General features: G+C 36.1%; 1 protein-coding gene across 1 annotated transcript in view; it reads left to right on the forward strand.

The window, feature by feature from the left end:
* Nucleotides 1–22,757, forward strand: part of LOC126510928 (rap guanine nucleotide exchange factor 6-like) — a 90,048-nt gene that overhangs the window by 25,881 nt on the left and 41,410 nt on the right. Inside the window, exons 4-5 of the mRNA XM_050157667.1 lie at nucleotides 5,765–5,848; nucleotides 18,489–18,558. Coding sequence (XP_050013624.1) covers nucleotides 5,765–5,848; nucleotides 18,489–18,558 — 154 coding nt within the window. The remainder of the gene's footprint in view (nucleotides 1–5,764; nucleotides 5,849–18,488; nucleotides 18,559–22,757) is intronic.

Consider the following 22,757-nt stretch of genomic DNA (forward strand, 5'->3'; position numbering starts at 1 on the left):
TTGTGAAAGTGAAAAATAAGCTCCCTGTGGAGATTTTGCTGACACCTATTGTACTCTTACTTACTAATTCAACTTAAACATCTTCCAAGAATTTTGCATATAAATATTAGGAGTGTCACCCAGCTTCCCACTATAGTTGTGCCAGTGATGGTGACCATGAGCTGTGTAGTAAGTCCCAGTAACCCATCTTTTTTTGTTGTTGTTATTGTTTTTTTTGAGACAGGGTTTCTCTTTGTAACCTTGGTCGTCCTCGGCCACCCACTTGTCAGATCTAAAGTGTGCACCATTGTTGTATGGAAGGCCGCTTGTTGGTTCCTGGCTGCTCAGCCTTAAAATAACCACACAGAAACTGTATTAATTAAATCACTGCTTAGCCATTACTTAAGTGTATTGCTAGGCTCTTACATCTAGAATTAGCCCATCTCCATTATTTTATATTTTACCATGAGGTTTGTGGCCTACCAGCAAGGTTTCAGCATGTCTGTCTCTGGCGGCTCCATGGTTTCTCTGGACTTTGCCCTTTTTTTCTCCCAGCATTCAATTTAGTTTTTCCTGCCTAGCTCTGTTCTACCCTGTCAGGCCAAGCCAGTTTCCAAGCCAATGGTATTCACAGCATACAGAGGGGAATCCCACATCACATGCCTAGTCTGGGTACCCATCTTTAACAACCCTTGTAGCCTATTTTGCATGATTGCTTCAGTTTTAGATGTTGTGTTCATCACTTTGTTGTCTCACCATGATTTTATTATACAATGTCCTGTTTACTGATGATAATAATGAATAATTCTCATGTTTTCAGGTTGTTTGACTAGTTTCTAATTAAATCTTACATTCTTGACCATTTTTCTATTGTAGTTCCTTAATTTATATTTACTTGGAAGTTTTGTGTGGATTTTTAATCAAACTCCTTGATGAATGTGCTTACTGCAAATACTTTTCCTGCTATGGCTTTTGTCTTTTCCAAATCTTTTAAAAAGTATGTACGGATGCCAAAGGGGTCAAATCTCTTGGAGCTGGATTTATAAGTGGTTATGAACTGCCCAACATAGATCCTCTGCAAGAGCAATATGTACTCTTAACCCCTGAGCCATCTCAACAGCCATGATTAATGCTTTTTTTTTAAATCTGCGTTTAAAAAAATTTACAAAATCTATATCTGTTTCAAGATTGTCTGGTTTTCTTTAAAACCTTCCGAGCTTTGTTTCCCAAAATAAGCTTGTTAAGCCCATAATGAAAAGGATTTTAGTCATTGTTGCAAAATGTAATCGATTTTTATTTTCCTTGATTTAATCATATTTTTAAAATACTCATTCTATATAACACAACTATATTTGTTATAGCAAACAGTTATAAAACAAGAGTGTCATTTTAGACTTACATCTGGTTGACAGTAGGTAGTTTTTTTTTTTATTCAGTCTGAGTATTTTAGTGAAGGAAATCTGACTTGATATTGAGAAAGAGTTAGAAATGAGTATTTTAGTAGCATTTTAAATAATTTGGGTATTTTTCTTTAGTGTAATATCAAAACTGTTTAAGTTTCTTCCACATTAGTTACAACAAGAATCTGAGACTTTGTCAGTGAATTTTAAATACTTTATTTAATTGAAAACTATTGTTTGGTTTTGTTTTTACTTTGGGTGTTTTAGAGGATGGGGTGTTGAGAAAACGTTTCACTGTGTATCAGTGGCTAGCTTGGCATGTACTTTGTAGACCAGGCTGACCTCAAATTCATAGCAATCGTCAACCTCTGCCTGAATGCTGTGGTTAAAGTATGTTTTTTGTTGTTGATGATGTTTGGTTTTTGAAACAGGATCTCTCTGTGTAACCCTAGCTGTCCTGGAACTCTCTATACAGTATCTGGTTAGCAACCTGCCCCTTATCTCCAGAGTGCTGGGATTAAAGTTGTTTGCCACCCTACCTGACTAAAGTACTTTTAACGGGTTATTCCCCCTTCATGTGATTCTTGTGGCATTTTGTATCAGTCATTTGGAAACTATTAATGGTAATGAATTTAGTAATTTTCCCATCTTGGCATATTTTTATACATTATACTTTAAAAAAAAGTCATTAGCTCATGCTACTACTAGTTTCCTCCCAAAAGGTTCAGGATTGTAAATTATAAAACCAAAGCTTTCAAAAATTTGAACTTTAGAGGACATGTAGTTTTATAATTTACAAATTTATAAATATGTTTTTGTGATGTCTGGATAACCTAGCAACTATTAATACTGGTTTCACTTTTCTGTATACATTGGGGAATCAACCCTGCAGCTTTTACGTACATAAAAACCTGTGGGACATCTGTGACCTTTGTGTTAGGATAGCATTAAATCAGAGAGAATTGACATCTTTAGAAATACCATCTTTCAGCCTGCACATATGTATATTCTTCAGTTATTTGCTGATCTTTAATTCTCTACTGTAGTGTTGTTTCACCTTGTTTTTAAAGAAAGACTTTTTGCTGCATATATAATTCTAAACTAGAAGGTTTTGTTGTTGTTTTGAAATGTATGCAGTCTTTTTTCCTCTCTAGTACTTCTTAAACATTGATTTAGCATGTCCCGTACATTTATGTTAAAGAGTCAGTTGTTACTGCTGTTGTTTTGTGAGTGACATTACTTTCTCATACTTCTGAAAAATTTTCTCCTCAGCAGTTGTGTCTAGTGTCCTTAAATGTGATTTTTTTAAGAATTTTTTTTTGTTGTTGTTGTTAAGGATTTATAGGACTTTTTTCTTTGACTTGCTGTCTTCTATAAATTTTAAGAAATCCTTAGCCAGTATTTTTTCCTGATTGGCTTCTTTTCTGATTTTTCTTTATTACTTTCTTTCATTTTTTTTGTCTCATCTTTATACCATTTTCCATCCTTATCTTCCTCTGTTATTTTCTACTGACTTTCTGGTTTATAAATTCTTGTTTTCTACTCTTTCTAGTCCTAAATAAAACTCCAGTGTTTGAATTCTTAGGATGTGTGTGTTTAGATTTCAGTGCTTAGGTAAGTATTCTATCTTGTCTTTTTTTTTTTTTTCTTGAATTTACTAAATATAGTGGGTTTGGGTTTTTTTTTTTTCCTATCATTTTTCGATTATTTGGTTTTGTTTTCATCAGTTTTTTTGACTGAATGCCAGCTGCTCCATGAAAAGTGGAAGCCCTGCCTATACCGTCTATCCATGGTATAATTAGATGTGTGGTTTGTTCTCTGCATTGTGGTGTGCAGAGAGTAGACACCTTGGTGCAAAGACTGTTGAGTGGCTTGTGTGGGAATTAGTGGAAGTTGTAATTTGGTTGATTCTATTTTTTAGGAATTTTGGGGAAGCTTCAGATCACTACAAATGAATGAGTAAAGAGTTGAGGGAATTGTTGAAAAGAAGGATAATGGCAATGTACCATTGAATTGTAGGTACAGAAGATAGGGAGAAAAGATGATGGTGAGATCATTGTGGAATAGATGATGAGTAAGGCAGCAAACAGCTGCAAAGGAAAGAGATGGTGACATTGGAATCTTGAACTCTAGATTAATGAAGATATGATAGTTTGTGCTAAAGCAAAATTCCGGAAAATGACTGTGGAAACTCATTTAAAGTAGAAGATAGCATCACTAATAGTCTATGCATGGTGTATTACATGAAGAATCTCAGCAGTGGGAGAATGAGTGTGGAAAATTGCTGTGAATTTGAGACTATCCTGATCTACATAGAAAGTTCCAGGTTGGACTTACAGAGCAAGACCCTGTCTCAAATACAAGGCGAGGGGATATTAAATAAAAACCCTTAAAGAGATCAAGAAATTGAGAAGGAATGAATATCAATGTCAGTATAAAATCTGATGATACCATTGTTAGAAAGGGTTTGTAGCAACTAAGCATCCTACAAGGAATGGAAGGATTGACCTTCAGTGTCTAGCTGATTACATCAGGACACTGACTGGTATGATATGATGATCTAAAATTTAAAACTGGGGATTTTTAATAAGGAAAGGAAAAGAATGGTTTGATATTGATAGCTATAACTGAGCCATGTGAACCCGCAGGCAAAAGAAACATGTGAGAGAAGTTGTCTGCCATTGTAAATGTCTGTAGAGGAGGAAGGCAGTGACCTAGGAGATCCTGAGAGAAAACATTGAGAATGAAAAATAACTTTCAGATGTCTAACGAGTTCAGAAGACTTGTTGTTTTTATCCTTGATCTTGGTTGTTAAAGGCAATGGAGATTTAATGAGTATCTGCAGTATTTAAAATTTTAATGTCAAGTATAATATTTTGACAATTCCCAGGAAATGAGTGTTAAATAGAAATCTAAAAATACTAGAACATTTAGTAAAAGTTGTTGAATTGTATGAAAAAGAATATTCTCATTTTCCCTTTTTCATTTTCTCTATCCCTCCCTTTTTCTTTCCCCCTCTCTTCCTCTTTTCTCCTCTCTCCCGCTCCTCCCCCCCATCTCATCCTCACATTCTCTATTACGCTGGAAATGCAACCTTGGGTCTCAAACATTCTAGACAATTGCTCTATTACTGAGCTAAATCCCCAACTCCTTTAGTGGTTTCAAACTGGAATTACTTTTCAATAAAGCTCTACTTGACTTGAAGTTTAGGCTATGACATTATATGAAATTTTAAATTGTCTGCAGGTGTAAGTACTTGTAAATAGATTGGCTTTGTCTGCAGTGGTAGTATTTGCTTCCCACAAGTTGACTCTAAACATATGATACCCTCAGTCTTTCCTAAATCTTCTGGGAAGCCACATTTATACAGAATATGTTGTCTAACTTTCAGTGGAATAGTTCTAAAATAAGTTGTCTAAAAACTTGGATTGATTGATAAATACTCCCTGGGTATAATATTCCTCCTTTTATCTTCCCTCTTTTTTGATTTTTCCAGACAGGGTTTTTCTCTGTAGCTTTGGAGCCTATCCTGGAACTCTCTCTGACCAGGCTGGACTGGAACTCACAGAGATCCACCTCCCAAGTGCTAAGATTAAAGGCTTGCACACCACCACCCAGCTCCTTCCCGCATTTCTTAACTACTGCTAACTACATACTTTTGATCAACTCTTTCCACCTGTGCCTAAAAATGTTAACAGTGTTGATCTCATTCTTCAGCTTTAACCCCATCTACTAATGCTGGATGTTTTCTGTCCTACCTTTCATAAGTATTTGTGGTTTCTTTATGATGTGTGTGCTCTACTTTGCTGTCCAATATGTATATGTATGTCCTATATGACTGTACTTTGTAATGATTGTATGATTGCCCATCATATACAAATAAGAGGACAATTAATAGATGAACGATAAAGTAAAATGCACTCCTCAAATTGTGATATGTAGAGGTAGGAATGATATAATTGTGGAACTGCAGGATAGAATGCTATTTTGCCCTTTGCAGTATAGTACTGTATTTTAGAGAACTAGTTTTGATTTTTGGTATCATTAAACAATGATTAGGCAATATTTTCATGAACCTCTTAAGTTGGGTTAATTTCTGAGAATTTTCTTAAAATGTATTTAATGTGTTCTCATTGTGTATTGCTTACTAGTGATGTGAAGTTTTTTGTTTCCATTCTGTGTGTGTGTTTCTTGAGAAAACTGCTTTTCCCCCATGTGAACATGCTTTAATGTAAAATCTTAGGCAGCATACAGATTCTTCAATATTGTTCCTTAATTTTTAATGATTTGCAGCATTACTAGAAGTATTCTAGGCTTTGTATTCATACTGAATCCACACTTAAATACACATTTTTCTTTACTCTTTTTCTTATATATTTAAACAGTTCAGAAACTATTGCCAGATGTTGGTATATCCTGCTTTCTGGATCTGTACTTGTAAAAGACTCTATGGTCCTTCCTCCTTGCAGGTAAGTTTCCATAGATACTGTGTGGTTTTGTTTTGTTATTGGACCTTAATTATGTATCCTTGAACTTGTACTCTAGCCTCAGCCACAGTGCGCAGTCTGCTTCATCTAGGTAGGCAAAGTTAATGGTACAACTCTTTTGTTTCATTTAAAAGTATATTTTCCTGTTGTTACCTAATTGGACATTATTGGCAGGCGTTTAACACTTAAAATTCTGACGATGTAATTTTCCCTTCTTTCTATTTGAACCTTAAACAGTTTCTATGACTTAGAACAAATTGTAGTTTTCTGTAAAACAAAGATAATAATAATCCTTGGTAAGTATTGTCATGAGTCTTTAGCAAGTTCTTCTGCTCAGAGCTCTCAGAAGTCTGTAAGAGCTCATACTCTAAGAATCAGATTGCTGAAGTTCTTATTTCTGCCTAGTGATTCTTTAGCAGATTCTAAACCTCTAAGTTTACCTTTAAATGGGTATAATAGTAGAAGCAGTTTGATAGACTGGGTGTGTGAAATAGACTAGTTAAGTCTAAATGGCTAACTAAAGTAGTTTTTAACAATTTTCACAATTACATTTTTGTTTTGTTTTGTTTTTCGAGGCAAGGTTTCACTGTGTAGCCCTAGCAGTCCTCAAACTCAAAGAAGTCTGCCTGCCTCTGCCTCCTGAGCTAGAATTTAAGATGTGCCCACCACCACTGGTTTACTTTTTGTTTTTTATATATTCTTCTAAAATGTGTTGTTTCACAATTTACTTGTATTTTGATTCTGTTCCCTTCTTATTAAACCCCTTCCTTTCAACAAGTCTTTTCAGTGTATGTGTGCTACACTCTGTGTGGTCTATGTGTTATACTCAAGCTATACCATTTTGCATGTGTGGGAAAATTGGAGGACAACTTGAAAGAGTTAGTTCTCTTCTTCTATCACATGGTTTCCAGGGATGCAATAAGCACCTTTACCTACTGAACCATTTCATTGCCCCCAAAAACTTTTAAAATGGGACATGAGATTGCAGCTAAATTAGTTCAGTATTGTAAAATGTATTAAACTTAACTATCGGCACGGGATGTCTCAGTTTATATGCCATGTTGAAAGTCATATCTTGCTTGAATTTACATTGTTGACCATCAATTATGTGAAATCTGTGCTTTTTCATGAGTAGAATAAAATATCTTAACTTTTTACAAAGAAGCCTGGTGGTGGTGGTGATGCCTTTAGTCCCAGCGCTTGGGAGGCAGAGGCATACAGATCTCTGAGTTCAAGGCCAGCCTGGTCTACTAGAGTTGTTACACAGAGAATCCCTGTCTCAAAAAACCAAAACAAAACAAAAACTTTTCTACAAGGAAAATTTGTTGATTCTTGGTTATTTAAACCTTTCTTCTATTCCCTTCCTTTTGTTTGTGAAACTCAAAATATTTAATTTGCATTGAGTTAGTTCTGAAACCACTGCTTGTGGTTGTTTTTAGTATTAGTATTTTCTTTTGAATAGTTCTTCAGTCTTCCTGTGGTTTGTAAATAGTCAAAAATTTGTTGTAAAAACTGTAGCCAATAACTGGCTATTAGTTTATAATCTAGGCAATGAAGTTTGAGTTTTAAAAATAACTCATAGGAGTATGTAAGCTTTTACAAAATAAAGTTATGTTGGATATAGCTACCAAAAACACAGTAAGCATGATTAGTTATAGTAGTTTATTTAATCTTTATATTAAAGAATATTGGTAGTAGATATTTAATTTTTGCATGAAGAAATTGTTAAAGGTTATTGGATGCTTGTTAAGATTAATGAATTATGTTTGGTGGTGGTGGCATATGCCTTTAATCCCAGCACTCAAGAGGTGGAGGCAGGCAGATCTCTGAGTTCAAAGCCAGCCTGGTCTCCAAGAGCTTGTTCCAGGACAGACTCCAAGGCTAAAGCTACAGAGAAACTCTGCCTCTAAATAAATAAATAAATAAATAAATAAATAAATAAATAAATAAATAAATAAATAAATAAATAAAGAATGATTGGAAATAAAAGTATGTAAAGTGACAATTGGCATAAAATAAGCAGCACATAAATTTTGACTTGTTTTGCTGTAGTTGCAGTTGGCTCTAAAAATTGATACTAAAAGAATATGAACCCTCTGTAATGTTAAGGATAAAAAAAAAATAATTCATCCAACCCCGAGATCCCAAGTTAAAAACAAACCTAAAAGGTTTCTATTCAACAACAAAACAACTTTTTGCCTAATAAAATACAACAATCCTTCACTAATGTACCATTCTAAATTCTGACCCAAATAAAGAGGTGCATAGTTCTACTCATCATTTCTAACTATACCAATTATATATTTCATCTGAATATTTTATTGATTAAAGCTTACTTTATAAGGTTCACTCCTAATATTTTGTATATAAAATAAATATAAGAAAGGGAACGGGGGAGAAAATAACTTGTACAAGTATAAGCATAATACCCTATAAAACATTACTGGAGCCTTTGTTTCTATAACTGGTCATAGGTGTAGTTCTCATCCTTTTACTAGTCATTCAGAATTCCTGCCTTCAGCTGAAACTTGACTGTTCTGGGTTCTTTACCATAGTGAGAGAAGAACTGTGTTGCGAAGTGTTCTTGATTGTCTTGCCTTTTTTTTTTTTTTTTTGGTTTTGTTTTGTTTTTAGTTGTATTTTGACATGATCATACTATAAAGCACACAAAGAGAGTTCCTTTATCCCCTGTTGTGTGCTTCAACTCAATTTTTCCTTGGTCATTAGGATTAATCACTTATGACTATCTTTGCCACCTGTTGGTTCAGTGGCCAGGAGAAGTTTCCAATTCAATAGAAGAATGACTGTGTTCTCCTGATAAAAGCATCAAAACCAAGCCAACAGAGTTCAGTTGGTATGAAGCAAGCAAAAATACTATGAGTAAGTTATTAGATAAAGCACTGAGAATACTGGGGAAAATAGAAAGCATTGTTATACTTCTGTTGCCAAAAAGTTGGTTTCTTGATTGGAGATAATGCAATCTGCAGTACCAAATGGGAAATGAACTTTGCAAGCTAATGAATGGTAACACTAGTAGAATTGGAATGTGTCTGTTCAGTGAGGATAAATAACCTGGCTCCAGTAGTTGTCTTGTCCCCTGAGGAATGCAACAGGAGCTCTGTAGTGATATTTTGTTTGTGATCTAACAAAGTTTGCCTGAAGATCAGAGTGCAGAGCTAAGCTACTAGTTAGCCATAGAGGCCAGGCAATGGGCACACACCTTTAATCCCAGCACTAAAGAGGCAGAGACAGATGAATCTCTGTGAGTTCAAGGCTACCCTGAGCCATACAGGATTGAATCTGTCTAAAAGAGAAACAGAGCTCACACAAAAGTGATCTCAGCACCAGGGATAGAGAAATATAAACTGGGAGGAGATGCAGTCTGAGAAGTTATAGAGGTAGATGGAATCTGAGGATTTGTAAAAATAGGATCGCCCTTTTGGTCTGAGCCTTGGTAGAGGAAGAGGTAAGAACAGTCTAGTGATTGACTGCTCTGCTTCTCTGGTCTTTCAGTTTTTGCCTCTGATATGTGACTCTGGGTTTTTATTATTAAAACCAATTAGAATTCATGCTACATCTGGCGCCCAAATTTTGGGCGTATAAATTCAGAAAAAAAAAAAGCCGTTTGCCTGAGGCTTTGCAGCCACTGGCAAAGGGCAGAGCTACATGCAGCGGAAGTCACTGCCCTGCATACTAGGTTTTCCTTTCTTCTCTCCTGGTGGAATTTTGAGTAAAAGCACAGACTTAAAGAATAAATGATGTAACCAGGCGGTGGTGGTGCACGCCTTTAATCCCAGCACTTGGGAGTCAGAGGCAAGCAATTTCTGTGAGTTTGAGGCCAGCCTGGTCTACAAGACAGTTTCAGGACAGGCTCCAAAAACTACAGAGAAAACACTGTCTTGAAAAACCAAAAATAAATAATTAAATGATGTTCTTCAAAGTAGAAACAAAAGTAATGTAAGTTTAGGAAAGGACTTTATAAGTTAAAATACTAAAGAAAACATTTAATGTTATTAAGAAAGTTCCATCTTACCTTCTGAACATTTCTGAAATGTTGTCAACTTGCATGAAAAGCAGTATGGGATTTTAAAATCTACTTTTTGCAAAGATGTGACTGACATTACATCAGAGTTGGAATCTTTTGAATGTCTGAAAGCTTACAGAAATATTAACAGCTAGACACAGTAGAAATTTCAAATATCATTAAAGTCTTAGAAGCATGGCTACCTTTTAGCTTCAAATCCCTCTCCCCTCCCCGAGTGTTTTTGGGGTTTTTATTTTGTTCTATTGGTTGGTAGGTTCACTTCTTAATATATAAAGTCCAGACTGGCTTTGAAGTCTTAATCTCCGTCTTAAATTTCCCAAGTACTGGGATTACAGGTAGATAGCACTACAGCAGGTGTATGTTGGGGAGGGTGGTGCACGTGGCAGTCAGAGCACTGCTCTTAGTGCCATTCCTTAGGAACAGACTCTGAGATAGGGTCTCTTACTGGGATCTAGGGCTTTTCCAGTAAGTTAGGATGGCTGGCTGATAGCAGTCAGCAGGAATCCACTGTTGTCTGTGTCTTCCTGGCACTGGGACTATCAGTGTGAACCCCACACTGAGTCTGCTGCTTGAGCTCATGTCCTCATACTTTACAGACTGAGCTCCAGCCTCATGTTTTGTAAATAGACTTTTTAAAATAACGGGAAGTAGCACTAAAGAAAAGCCTGTATACCATTTCAAGGGAATAGGATGGTAGAAGAGGTAAGAAAATATAACATAAAAGAACAAAACCAAAGAGTGAAAACAGTAAATACAAAAGCATGATGTTAGACAAGCTTCAGCTTAATAGCATTTAAGGTTATGGGAGTGTTTTTCAAGTAAAAGAAATTATATCACATGCAGAAAAACAGGAAACAGATTTCAAGTGTTCTTGATTTTAAAAATTGAAGGAATTTAAATAACAGGTTAATATCTCACTAAGAAAACAGAATTCCCAAACCTGAGTATTAAAGTCTGTCTAGAATGTAGAAAACAAATTTAAGGTGAATTTCTTTTAGAATGTATGGGTAGTTTGATATAGAAAAATCAATTGATTTAAATGATTAAGACATTGGTATAGTTAGGATTTCTGTTGCTGTGAAGAGACACTATGACCATGGAAACTCTTTTAAAGGAAAACATTTAATTGGATGGCTTACAATTCAGAGATTCGGTCCATTATCATCATGGTGTGACATGGCAGTGTACAGGCAGACATGGTGTTGGAGAAGGAACTGGGATTTTTATATCTTTGTCTCCCTGGGTGTGACTTGAGCATATATGAGACCTAACAGCCCGTCTCCAGTCACACTCTTCCTCCAACAAAACCACACATAACTCCAGCAAGGCCATATCTCTCATTAGTGCCGCTTCCTTTGGGGATCACTTTCTTTCATACCACCACAAATATCAAAGGAGAAAAATCCATCAGTCACTGTTGTTATATGATGCAAAAGAGACCCTTAGCAGTGGGTCCCTTGGCAGTTGGGGTCCAAACCACAGAAGGTAACAGAATATGCCATGCAGACAGAGCTTGAGTGTGGAGTTTATTGAGAGGAGAGGAGGGTAGAGTGAAGGGAGGGAAGGGAAAGAGGCAGAGACAGACAGACAGACAGACAGACAGACAGACAGACAGACAGACAGACAAAAAACTGCCTCCTTGGGGAGAAATGCAGAAAGGAAGAAAGGGAGTGAACCGAGCTTGGTCCCCTCTTGAAGGGACTTTTGCACCCGATGTACAGTCAGGGGTGAGGTGCCAGGTTCCCCAGGGGCAGGTCCAAGATGTGCCTGGATACTAACATTTTCCCCTTCTTTTTTCATTAAAAAGGTGGGTGGTTAGGCATGGCAGGTTAAGGGAATGAGTGTGTCAAGTTTTCAAGATGCTTCTTGCCAATTTGTAGGAGTTGAAATTTTGGGGAACTTGAGAAAGCTGGGATGCTGCCACGTCTTGGGGTAGCTGGCTGTTTCACTACTGTCCAGGCTCTGTGGAACTTGTCCAGTGTCTTTTGGACCTGTCGAGGTGTTGGCAGAGCAAAGGACAAGATTAATTTTACGAAAAAAAAAGATTTTCTTTGGGTCCTGGTGATTGAGGGGGAGGGTGTCAGGACCAAGGGAAGGTGGGGAAGCTTGGGCTCTTAGGTCCTGGTAATTGAGGGAGAGTTGCGTCTGACCTGTTTGAGATGAATCCTCCAATTTCCGCTCCCTGGAACTTTCAAGAATTCCTTGAGTTTGTGAAAACATAAGTTTTAGACACATTAGCATTTCCACTGTTTATAATCTGTACTAAAATTTAAGTGCAAGTATATTTATGCCAGAAATAACTGTGACAGATGTTTTTGCACAATGAAAAGTATCTTTGAGGTCTGTAGTTAGGAAACCATCAAAGGGAATTTAAAATCTTGACCTTGCAGTTATGACAGCTAGATTAATAGCTTATCAGAATTTATTGACTATGGACTCTTAGAGTCGTAATATAGCAGTAGTGTAATGAAAAAGAAATATGGAACGTGTTTTATTCTTTCAAATGTCTCAAATCACTTGCCTTTGTTATTACTTAAGCGGTTTTTAAATATTTATTTATTTATTATGTATACAATGTTCTGTCTGTGTGTGTTCCTGCAGGCCAGGAGAGGGCACCAGACCTCATTACAGATGGTTGTGAGCCACCATGTGGTTGCTGGGAATTGAACTCAGGACCTTTGGAAGAGCAGGCAATGCTCTTAACCGCTGAGACATCTCTCCAGCCCCATTACTTAAGCTTTTTATCCTCAGACCTTTATAACTTGCATGTATACACTTTAATAACTTTCATTTGCACACCTTAAAACATCTTCTGAGACCCTAAAAATCCTTAGATCCTCACAGCTTAAGCTTTGCATTTTTACATAAGTGATTCTGAAAGCACCTGTTCCTTTCCCATTATTATGACATCACCTTATCATTCAGGAGAAATCTGGTTTTGTGAGTTTGTTATCTGAGCCTGGTAACTTGATGAAGTGAGTTATGGATGGGTAGAAGTTCTGTGCCCATCTGATTTCTTTAGAGGAAATACTCAGATCTCTGAGCATTTAAGGGCTGTCTATTGGGTATATATGAGTTATAACTATAATGACATGAGTACAGGATCTGCCTCAAGAGTTGGAGCTGAGAGGTTGTGTAGGAATGTTATACCCAGAATCCTCCAGCTTGACCGTAACTGATTTTAACTTAGCAGGTCAGATTTATACTTGCAAAGGACAAAGATATTAAGGAAAATTTTTTGCACTAGAAGCTTAACAGTAATAAGTGACAATTGTGAAGAACAGGAAATCTCTAGGTTAGCTTTTGATAATCTGAAATAGATTCATATAACCTTAAATTTTTATTACTATGCAGAATATATTTTAAAGCAGAATTGAATCATATACACAGTATGTTATAATAGACCTAACCATGTATTTATCATTATTTAAAAGTATATACCAATTTAAAATATTTGAGACTTATTGCTTCTTTAGTCTAGGAGATACAATGAACAGTTTCATATATGCACAGTTAAATTTTAATTGCATCACAGGTAGACATACAGAATTAAAGTTAGCTTACATTCACACTAAATGTAAATGAAAGTGAGTGAGAGGAAGCTGTCTTTTTCATCTCTGACTCAACTTTGTAACAAGAAGGCAGAGCATTTAAAGAAAGTAGACAAACATTTACAGGTCTTTGGATCAAAGAAAAATATGGAGAATCAAAGTCACAGATTCCTAGCAAGTGGAAGAGAAAAGATCCACTGCAGGTAGAGTGGCCAGGTGGGTGGGTTCCTTACAAGCTCGGGAGAGCTAGTAGGCAGCAGTCATGTGGCTGCCCATAGCAAAGATGGCCATAAGGTCATATGACCTGCCCTTAGCCAAGATGGCACCTGCTCGTGTGTTGCAAGGCACTGAGAAACCACATGTTTAGAGCAGTCACACAAATTTTAAACAGACCCAATTGACAAGACAAACATACAGAACATGTAAAACATACATTTAAAACAGAATTACATTGTGTGGTCACATGATTTACACATTCTTTAATACATGACGTAGACAGGAAATCTCCCCCAGCATATGCTGCCAGCTTGCAGCTGGACAGGAAAGAACAAGGGAGAATTATGAACATTCCTCCACAAAAAAAAAGGTCACACTTCCAACTACTGTATCACTGGCAGAATGTAGGGTGTCCATAAGTGGCTATGTGTTTTAGTTTAGGTGAAGGGGGCAGTTCCCACGAGTGAGGTAGAGATAAGGTCAAGAGACTGAACTCCTGCATACAGTCAGGGAACTGCTTTCCATGCACAGAAGGGTGAAGTGCAAGGTTCCCAAGGGGCCGGACCAAGGTGTGCCTAGATACTAACAACTTTAAACATGTAGGAATTTTTTTTTTTTTTTGAGAAATCATACTATCCTGGTAAGGATGTTTTAATATTTAAGTTGACCCCTTTAGTTGTTGAAATGTATTTATTCTGTTCATTTTGTTTTTGTGTGTGGTGTATGTATACATTTACATAGGTGTGTCCTAACAGCCAGAGGATTAATGTCAGATGTTTTTGTCATTTGCTCTCCCCCTTATATTTTGACACAGGGTTTCTCAAAACCTGTTGTTCACCAACAGACTGAGCTGTCTAGCCAGTAAACTCCAGAGCCGAGTGTTACCTCCTGCAGCATTGTGTTTGCAGATGTGTACCACTGCTCACCTGGCTTTTGTAGTTATTGGGAATCCAGAATGAGGTCTTAAACTTGTGTAGTACACACATTACTCCAGCCCTCTCTCCCTAGCCTCATGTCTGGAAATCATTTCTAAATAAAGTTGAGTTTACCTTTACTTTTCATAGTAAAATCTAACACTGGATCAAGAAAGCAAGTCTTCATTGGATTTGCTTTTAAAATAAAATTTAACACATGAATTTGAATCAAATTTCCCTTTATTTGATTCAACAAATAAATATCCTGTTATGTAAGACATCAGATATGAAGGTTAAACTTTATTGTCATCTTGGTGTGGTATTTAGAATTGTCACAGAAACAAACTTCTAGGCATGTATTGATATGTTATCATATTAGGTTAATCTACATGAAAAGAATCCCCTTCCCCTCTATGAGTGATGCTATTCTATGGGCAGGGTAATCATAGTGAATAAAAAAGAGAAAACCAGATGAACATAACTGTTCATTGCTCTGCTTCTTGACTCTGAACCCAGTGTAACCAGGTGCTTCATCTTCCTGCTGCTATGCCTTTCCAGAAAGGATGGAATATAGCCCCTGAACTGTATACCAGAATAAACCTATCTTGTGTTTCTCTTGCAATCTGGGGAGGAAAAGGTTCTTTTAAACTTACATTCCGCATCATAGTCCATCATGGAAGGGAGTCATGAAGCAGAAGCCATGGAGGAATGCTGCTGAGGGGTGGCACTGCACACAGAAGGCTGGCTGGACACTCATATTGATTATTAATCAAGAAAACACCCCCCCCCCCCCGACTTGGCCTAAACCAATTTGATAGGGGTAGTTTTTGAATTGAGGTTCGGCTTCCCACATAACTTTAGTTTGTGTTAAGTTTATGGGGAAGGAGCAACCAGAACAAAACCCTTTCTGAAATGCTTCTAATTCGTGTTTGGGTTTGACAATGAGATGAGTTACTAATGTCTTTAGGGGGAAAGATAGAGGCTGAATTGTAACTTTCCGATCCCCAAGGACCCAGTGTGCCATTGAAAGGAAACTTTGATGTGGAGTTGGAAGATAAGCATCATAGTATTTTACTGAATCTCCCCTTTTTTTGGTTTCATACTTTTTATTTGTTTGTTGACAGCTTGGAGGACTTGTTTCTCTCCTTCCTCTGTGTGGGTCCTGGAACTCAATAAAACTTAGGTTGTTAATACATGGCAACAAGCTTCTTTACTTGCTGAGCCATGTTGCTAGCTGTTAGAATTACTTAGCTACTTATTTAGCAGTATTTACTTAAAAAGAAAAAAAGGCTGTTTCCCTAACCCACTGAATGAATACACTTTATTTTTGTTAGAAAAACAATTGGAGAGGGTGATAGTGGCTCAGGCTTTTAATCCCAGCACTCAAGAGGCAGGGGCAAGTGGATCTCTGTTAGTTAAAGGCCAGCCTGCTCTACAAAGCTAGCACAGCCAGGACTGTTACACAGAGAAACCCTGTCTTGAAAAAGCCAAAAACAAAACAAACAAAAAAATCAGTTGGAGCATCTATGTGTGGGCTTCTCTGTTCTTCTTGGCCTGTTTCCTTGAGTTGGCCCACTGCTTCATCATCTGAAATGTCACTGTGCCATGCAATTTGATAATGTGGACACTCCAGATTTGTTTTCCACCTTTGTTTGAATTATAGTAGATTCTTGACATTTCTGTATAAATCTTTAGATTGTTGGAGTGTTGTGTCAGTCTTTGAGATTAACTTTTTGGGATTTTCTTTTATTGTAATTACATTGGGTCTGTAAAATTTGGAGAGAATAGTTATTTTATTAATTTAATGTCAGATGTCGTACATTTTATGTAATTGGATTGCATTTTTGGTTATATTGCTTCAGTTAGTAATTTATTTTGAGCCTTTTAAACTTGGGAGATCAAATTCAGCACTTCCTCAGGACTGTAATGTCGTTATTTAAAATGCATTTCTGAGAATGATACTAAATATCCGTGTGTTATGTGCTTTGCAGTGGACTCTTTTTTCTCACATACCCATTGTATATGTTCTGAACCACAGTATAATACTCAACTTCAGACTCAAGGACCTTTCCAGAGATTCCCAAAGTGCATAAACTATGTATGTGTCCACTCCCTTCCTCTCTTTATATGTCTTCTCTGTCTCTCCATCTCTTTTCTGATGCTCTAACTTGGCAAATTTGAAAACTTTGAAGCATTTTTCCCCCAAAAAAATTCAGCCGCTGTCTTTCAATTCAGTAGCTGCTTCTTGGGCAGTGTTGAGAATACCTGTAGGAAGGATAGTAAGCTAAGCATTTCACAGGGTCCGCATTGCTTCTACTTTCTCTCTCAGAGATGCTACCCCTATTCTGCCTATCTTCTAGTATCTGGAAACTTGGTGCACATATTTTTTAATGTTTTTTTTTGTTTGTTTTCATTTAAGAGAGTATATACAGTTCCTAATATTCTGTGTTGCATGAAATTTCTTTAGATTTAGCATTATGTATTAGGTAATGTAAGACTGAATTCAGAAAATATATATAATTCTTTTCCTTAAAAATAAGTGATTTTTTTTAACATTCAAAAGTAATTTCATTGGAATTTTTTTGCAGGGGACAGTTCAGGGTCTTACTGTGTAGCACTGGCTGGCCTTAAACTCAGATATCCACCTGCCTCTCCCCTCTGAATGCTGGGATTAAAGGCGTGTGTCACCATTCCCTGCTACTTTCATTAAATTTTGATTAGGATTTTGTTGTAAATTATTTCTAACAAATCTTACATGTTGAAAAATTGTTTAACTACAATTTTGAGCCTTCGCTTAAAAGTATATGCTACTTGTCACACTATACATTTGAGCCCTGGTTGCAGTTCGTTGGTAAAGTTGTATAATTTTCCTTATAAATGTCTTTGTATTTGAGTTACTTTGTATTAGGTTAATTATTAGTATCTTTCCCCTTCCCTTTAAGTTACTTAATATAGAAACAATATTTTACTTATATTTTTTTGTTTCATATGTATGAGCATTTGGTCTACATGTGTGTGCTTGGTGCCAGTGGAAACCACAAGAGAGTGTAAAATCCCCTAGTACCAGAGTTAACAGAAGGTTGTGAACCACCATGTGGATGCTGGGAACCAAACCCAGCTTCTCTGTAAAAGCAAAAAGTGCTTTTATCCTATGAACTGTCTCTCCAGCCCCATTACTTACATATTTTTATAGTTGATCACAGTATTACTGTTCTAGGTTGTTCTCAAGTTTAAGTATACTCTGTACAGTTAATCTTTGTGTCTCATGTGTTTGACAAGTTATTTTCTGCTTTCTTTGTTTTTTTTTTTAAAAAATAATATACTTTATCTTTTTAAAGCCTAGCTTTTCTTTTTTCTTTCTAGTTTTTATTTGTTCAGAAATCTTTCTCAGGTGAAGCATATGGAGCACTTCTCTCAGTGTGGTCTTGCTTAGGGTTCATTTCAGAAGTGGCTGATGGCTGGCAACACTTTTAAAACGTACATCATTTTGTCTATCCGTATTTTTTTATTTACTAAAAGTTTTGTTTCTATGTCTGCTGTCTAATGTAACAGTTATAAAAATTATAAAACAATTATAGTATCACATCTTAAATGGTTTTATTTTAGCTTAGTCTTGGTTAAGTGTTTAGAGTTTGAGGTTAGACTAATATTTTTTATAAACAATTATGGGAACAAAGTAAAGAAAGAAATTTTAGAAAAATTTTATTCAGAATTAAGTTGAATTGTTATATTTGAGCAATTAAGAGGAACTCTTGTGTGTGTGTTTTGTTTTTGTTAGAAAATTCCAAGAAGATTAGAATTTCTTGGTTAATGTCTCAGAGTTTTTGTTTATTTTTTCCCCATTTTAAAATTTCATTGTAACTTCTGCTAAAGAAATTGTTTTTCTGTTTTTGTAGTTTTGGTAAGCAGTTTGGAGGAAAAAGAGGATGTGATTGTCTTGTATTAGAACCTTCAGAAATGATTGTGGTAAGACGCTGAATTGTTTTTTGATATGCTTCAGTTTCAATTCTAACTACGGTAGACTATAAATATCCAAGGCAGTTACCTGTTGATGATCTAAGACATTGTTTAAGTAGCATCAAAGCCGTGCTGCTTTATGTATTCTTTTCTCTAAAATTCCTTGATCTTTGAAATAATGTACAACATGATAATAGAGATAACATATCCCAAAATTGGCAACTTTCTTAACTGTTGTACCTAAAAATTAAAATACAGGCTTTTGAGGTGTGTGTGTGTGTGTGTGTGTGTGTGTGTGTGTGTGTGTGTGTATGCATGTGTTCATGTATCATTAAAGGGCCATGTTTATTTCTGGTGTTTTCTCCTTTGCCATTGATGTAGTCCATACATTTGGAATGGTTTGAAAGAAAGACTTTGGAGAAAAATAATGGCACATGCAAAATAGGCCTAAGTAAGAAATAGATTAGATCTAATTCTATGCCCTTTAACAATTTAAGGTATTTGGGCTTGTGTTTAATGAAAAATTCTTTTTATTTTTCCATAAGAGGCCATAAAAGTAGCTAGCTATAACTTTATAAAATCTAGCTTTTTAAATATTTTCATATTTATGTGTATGATTGTTTCTCTTGCATGTGTATAAGTAGACCACATGTGCAAGTGTCCACAGAAGTCAGAAAAGTATTGAATGCCCTAGAATTGTAGATACAGGTGCCTGGGAGATGACATAAGGTTCTGGGAACAAAACTCAGAAGTGCTTAACCATTAAGCCATCTTTTCACCTCCAAAATGTCTTTAAAGGAAAACAACTCCAACAGTTGTTTTTACCTTATTCTGAGAACTGTCTAGAAAATGAACTTCTTGTCCTACCAGCATCTCTGTAGATGCTATGTCTTGTGATTGATGGGAAATGTTGTGAAGTGGGGTTGACTTCTTGTTTATTTTATTTCTGATGGTTGTTTTGTGACAAGGTCTCACTATGTAGCTCTGGCTTGCTTCAGGCTTGTTATGTAGACTAGGCCAAGAGAGACCCTCCTGTTTCTGCTTTCACAGTGCTGGGATTAAAGGTATACACCATACCCGGCTAAGGTTGACTCTTAAGCATTTTTGTAAATGCTTGAAACTAAACCTGTTTGCCATTTCATGGCGGTGTAGTCAGATTGATGTCTTTAAGTTCACTCTTCCTCAAAGTGAATCACACATCATCAGATTGCATTAAACCTCCTGTAATTTAAGCTCCTAGAAGAAAAAAAAAATGATGTCTTCGTTTGTGTCTCCCACCCTTAGCTTCAGGAAAGTAAATTCTAAGTTCCTGAGTAGATGCTTAAAATAGCACATAGCACCAAACCTTCTATGTACTGTCTTTTTTCTTTTTCTATGTATACATATAAAGTAGATAAAGCAAGAGGGTATTAAAGATAGTTAATAATAAAATAGGTAACCATAACAATTGCCTGTTGTAAAACTGAGCATGGTCACTTTCTAACTCTTACCCTTACTCACTTTTTTGGTGACTGTAGTTAATTAGAACTCTAAGGAAAGAAAAAAAATGACAGATGAAGGGACGTTTAGTATATTTGCAAAGGGCTGTCTATGTAGTTAGTACATGTTCAGTCAGTTATGTTTGAGACACGGACTTTTACTTTTCTTTAAGCACTGGATATCTGAAATACTCAGTCAGTCATGAAAATTCCTTCTTTAAGTGTATATATATTAAAGGGTATGACAAGAATACCATTCTTAATTTGGCACATTTACCATTTTTTATACATGTGGGAAGTAGTGGTGCTGGAACGGCAGTCGTCTTACAGTCAGTGTGCGGTAATTCTTAGTGCACATAGACACTGTATATAGCTGCATGTCTCTGTAAGAAAAAGTCGGAAAATTTTTAAGCTACAATCTCATCTTACATTATAGTGCTGCTTTAAACCTGGAATTATTAGCCTTTTCTGTAAAGGGAGTTTGGTTAATTTTTTTTTTTTTTCCAGAAAATGTTTAGGAACCAACCATGCTCTGGCTGCTGGTTATGCCTAGTTTCTCTCCCTCAGTGAAATACATGTCAGCCCTGTCTAACACATGTGCACATATCTGTGTTAATTTCTCCATATAGATTTCTGTTTAAACTCATAGATTATTCTGGTGTTTAACAATATCCTTTTACTAAGAGTTAGAATTTGTTCGCTTACATTATCATGTATCTATTAATTTATTCGTAATTGTTTAAGCATTGGGCTGGTGGGATGTTCAGTATGTAAAGGTGCTTGCCACCAGTCTGACAACCTGCATTACAGAAAGAGTTCCCTGATCTCCCACACTTGGTGTGGCTGGTGTGCATGTGTGAGTGTGTGCTAAATAATGTAAGAAAATGTTAATAAAAATTGTCTTAAGAATTGTTTACCCATAACATAGAAAACACAACTAATTAGAAGCCAGGCATGATAATTCATACTTAGAATTCTTATAATTCCAACACTTGACAAGATGATGGCATGATGATCATGAGTTCAAAACCATATAATGAATTGGAAGTAGCATGAGTTACCTAAGAGCTTGTCTCAAAAGATTAAAAAAAAAAAAAAAAGGAAAGGAGAAAAACTAGCATGAGGAAAGAAGTATTACTAGTGAGAATACTAACATACAGATATTTGTGTGTATATGTATGAGTTTGTTTGCTTTGGGTTTTTTGCTTTGTTTTGTTTGTTGTTGTGTAGTTTTTGGGTTTTTTCAAAACAGGGTTTCTCTGTGTAATAGACCTGGTGTCCTGGAACCGCTCTGTTCGCTGGTCTCGAACTCATAGATCCGCCTGCCTCTGCCTCCTGAGTGCTGGGATTAAAGGCGTGCACCACCAATGCCTGGTACAAATATATGTACATATTTAATGAGGAAAATTATTGGCTGGAATTTTGATGTATATATGTATTAAATGTACATTTTAAAAATATATATCAGTGGATTTCCCTTCCATATGCCTTTATCCATCTTCCTTTTAACAAATAAGATAGTTTTCATTACCTGACAACAAGGTAAAGGAAATATTTAAGAGAATTTAAATATTTGAGCCAGATCAAAAGCACCCCCTTTGGCCAAACCTAGGATATTTGGGAATCCAAGTAAAATTTTATAATAATAATGTTACCTTCATGTGTTATACAAGAAGTTAAAACCTTGACAATAATGAATAAATGAAGAAGAAAGGTGAGGTAGCTCTCCTTGTTTGTAGAATGCCAACTAGCAAATAGTTAGCACTTGGTTTAACATTGGAAAAACTAGGGAGGCTAATGCTTAATTAGGGAACCAGAATCCTTAGGTCATGTCAGAGTATGTCCCTCGAAATTATTTATGAAGGGAACATTATTAAACTTCTGATGCTAAAATACGATGGATTTTTACCAAAGTAGTAGTTATTGCTACTGCCATCATATGTGTGCTAACAGTGCATTAGTCCTGCTGTGACAACATTGAAAAGGACAAAGGCTTTTCTGGGATGTATTATTGCTCAGCATTCATATTTAAACCAAACTCTCACACATTACTAAACAAATAAATTAGAGGGCATTCTACAAATTGACGAGACTGTACTCTTTAAATATCTCAATGGCAGGAGATAAAATAGAACACTCATGGAACCATTCTAAAAGACACAAGTGTGGCATCTAAATAAACATTTATCTGCCTGGCCTTTTTTTCCTCCCCAAAACAAGAACCTTGAATCTAATTTTCTTTGTTTAGGTTTTTTTAAATGTGGGTGTCGTTTTCTAGGCTACTTCCTTGCTGATTGGGGGTGCTGATAATCTTAATAATGGGGACCCAAAGAAAATTTTGGATTATAGCCAAGTGCTTACTGGCGTATTCTATGAGGCTGGATCATTTCAGCCAGCAGTCTTGAAGCTGTTCTAGATGTAGAATTCAGAGGAAACTGCAACAAATGTACTCTGAAACACTGATCATCTGAGTCATCTGTTCCCATTGGAGATTTTTTTAGGGGGTCTTTCTTCCTTGATCAAGCCTTATTTTTCTTAACCCGATGAATCCATAGCCTCTCACTTCCTGTGGAAAATAAAAGCAAAACCTCTTCTCCAAAGTAACATATCTTCTTACTTAAATTTTGAAGTCAAGGCATTTTCATCAAACCTTATTTTTTTGTCTTTTTTTTTATTGAGAATAAGAAAAAAGTTTCCGCCTCCTCCCAGCCTCCCATTTCCCTCCCCTTC

This window comes from Alexandromys fortis, unplaced genomic scaffold (genome assembly GCF_014885135.2).
Source record: "Alexandromys fortis isolate MF-2015 unplaced genomic scaffold, M_Fortis_MF-2015_v1.1 scaffold_103, whole genome shotgun sequence".
Lineage (NCBI taxonomy): Eukaryota > Metazoa > Chordata > Mammalia > Rodentia > Cricetidae > Alexandromys > Alexandromys fortis.